This window comes from Bison bison, unplaced genomic scaffold, assembly GCF_000754665.1.
Source record: "Bison bison bison isolate TAMUID 2011002044 unplaced genomic scaffold, Bison_UMD1.0 scf7180017864471, whole genome shotgun sequence".
Taxonomy (NCBI): domain Eukaryota; kingdom Metazoa; phylum Chordata; class Mammalia; order Artiodactyla; family Bovidae; genus Bison; species Bison bison.
In genome coordinates, this window is record NW_011495032.1 from 38874575 (window position 1) to 38876737 (window position 2163).

General features: G+C 55.0%; 1 protein-coding gene across 1 annotated transcript in view; it reads left to right on the forward strand.

The window, feature by feature from the left end:
• The window catches only part of IGFBP2 (insulin-like growth factor binding protein 2, 36kDa), a 28968-nt gene that overhangs the window by 525 nt on the left and 26280 nt on the right, over nucleotides 1–2163 (forward strand). Inside the window, exon 2 of the mRNA XM_010861286.1 lies at nucleotides 2–97. Within this exon, the coding sequence (XP_010859588.1) occupies nucleotides 2–97 (96 nt within the window). The remainder of the gene's footprint in view (nucleotide 1; nucleotides 98–2163) is intronic.

Below are 2163 nucleotides of genomic sequence, written 5' to 3' on the forward strand. Positions count from 1 at the left end.
GGCTCCGAGCTGCCCCTGAGGGCGCTGGTCCACGGCGAGGGCACTTGCGAAAAGCACGGCGATGCTGAGTACAGCGCCAGCCCCGAGCAGGTTGCAGGTAACGCGGGGCTGGGACAACTAGTTGGGAGAAACTTAGTGGGCGGGGGGGAGCCCGGCTAGCGGCCCTTCTGGAGGGAAGGAGTGTGCGGCGGGACCTCAGAGACCGTTTTAACGGAGGAAGAGCAGGGTCCTGGGCCGGCTCTGGGTTGGGGTGGAGGCGGTGGTTGTTGGGAGGGGGGAAAACCCGAAAGTCAGGTCCCGGGAGAGGAACTGGAGTTGGAGAGGGCGGAAGATCCCCGGCTACTAATTTGCTGGGGAATAATACGGAGAGAGAAGGCATCCCTGTTACCATAGGCTTCCCTGGTGGAAGGTACCCGACTTCTGTTTTGGAGGGGAGATTTGCTGGGGAGGAGGGTGCTGGTCAGATCGGTGGGAGTAGGAGCTTAAGGCTTATCTGGGGCACCACTTGAGCTGGTGGTCGCCGGCCGAAGGTTCCCGGAGAGGTCCTGGTGAAGGACGCTGCCCGGGGTGGGGGTGGGGGGGTGCGGGGCGGAGGCTGGCGGGTACCGGTGACACCAGGGACCACTGGTGAGAAGGGGGCGCTAGGAGAAGGCAGCGGCGCATTGAGGTCCCTTCCTTCTGGGATTGTGAGGTGAGAAGAAAAGACTTGTGCATACTTTTTGTAGGGTGGGCTGCCTAGGAGTTAAAAAAAAAGGAACGCTGCTATTTTACAGAGAGGACGAAGAAGGCGCTCGCTTTTGTGTTGGGTGGAATGATGAAAGAGGAGCATTTGGGAGGCGAGGAGACCCCAACCGTTGAGTCACTGTAACTCAAGCCAGGTCGCCGGTTGCATGCAGTCTGCGGCGCGGGCAGCCTTGCCGCTCATTTTAGCATCTGGGCCCCTGGGCGTCCGGGAGGGAGGATGCCCCAGCCCGGACGCAACTACCCTTACCGGAGCGAGGTGTCGCCCCCCGCCGTCGCATCCTAATTGACGGAGCTCTTCCTGTCCCACAGAATGGGGGCTCCGAAATTCTTTGTAAGGAGCTCTAAGCCCCTCCCCCCCAAAAAGTTTTTTTTTTTTGGACACAACCAGACTATAAATATCTCACGTGTTTTTTGTTGTTGTTGTTGTTGCGTGTTTTTTTTTTTTTTTAAATTACAAAAGCCTCCTGCTTCAGTGGTCTGGAGGAAGCTGTAATTATTTTCTTTCCTCTTGGAGACAGTGGTGAAATGTGTTCACTGCCTGCTGCTGTTGTTTAAAAAGCAAGCGAGTCTGACCAAGTTTCTCAAACTTAAGAGATATTTACAAAAAGAAGGAAGGAAAAAAAGAAAAGTGAAAAATTCTTGCTCCCTTCTTAGCTTCTGTGGTCTTGACCCCCTCCCCCCTGCACACCTCCCACCCCCGTTCCTTCAGCCTGCTATTGTTTTTTGCTTGTTCTTGAGAAGACAAGTAGGGGTCAGAGTTGAAATCTTTTTTCGGTCGCATTTTGACCTTGAGTGCACAGCAAGTTAGGGCTTCCTCCAGCGGAACCCCTCAGTCCCTTTCTTCTGGCTGGGGCTTGCCTCCCTCCCCAGCCTGCCTGGAGGTTAACCCTTCCCTCCAGCTTCTCTTAGAAAGCGCTGATGCCAGGGAAAAGACTCTGCAAAGTCCTTTCACCGCGGGCGCCCATCCCCCCAGCCTTGCGTCCGCGGCCCTCCTCCATCGCCCGCTAGCACCCCGTGGTCCACCGGGAGGTACTGTGGTTTTCTGAACTGAACTCTGACAAACTAAACATCTCCCCCAGCAGGGTGAACTTTTGTTCAAAAGGCCTCCAAGTTCATAGAATCCTTTGGATTTTGACTGTTGTAACCAAGTGCGGTAGTACACGTCCTTCCTAAACGTTTTAGTATTTTTTTTTCGTTCTTCGTTCTGCTTTCTTTCTGCCTGAAAAACCAACTCTCTTGCCTCCCAACCCCGGAGGCAGGTTAGGGTTCTTCGGAAGGGACCAGATGCGGGGAATTCTCCCATGCACTCCTCCCTGCAGTCGTCAGGGGAACTCGGGGACAATGGAGTGAGTTCACGGGAAGAATGTCACAGGATTTTCTGCCTGGTTATGGGACTCCTTTCCGCCAGCTAGCCCCAGC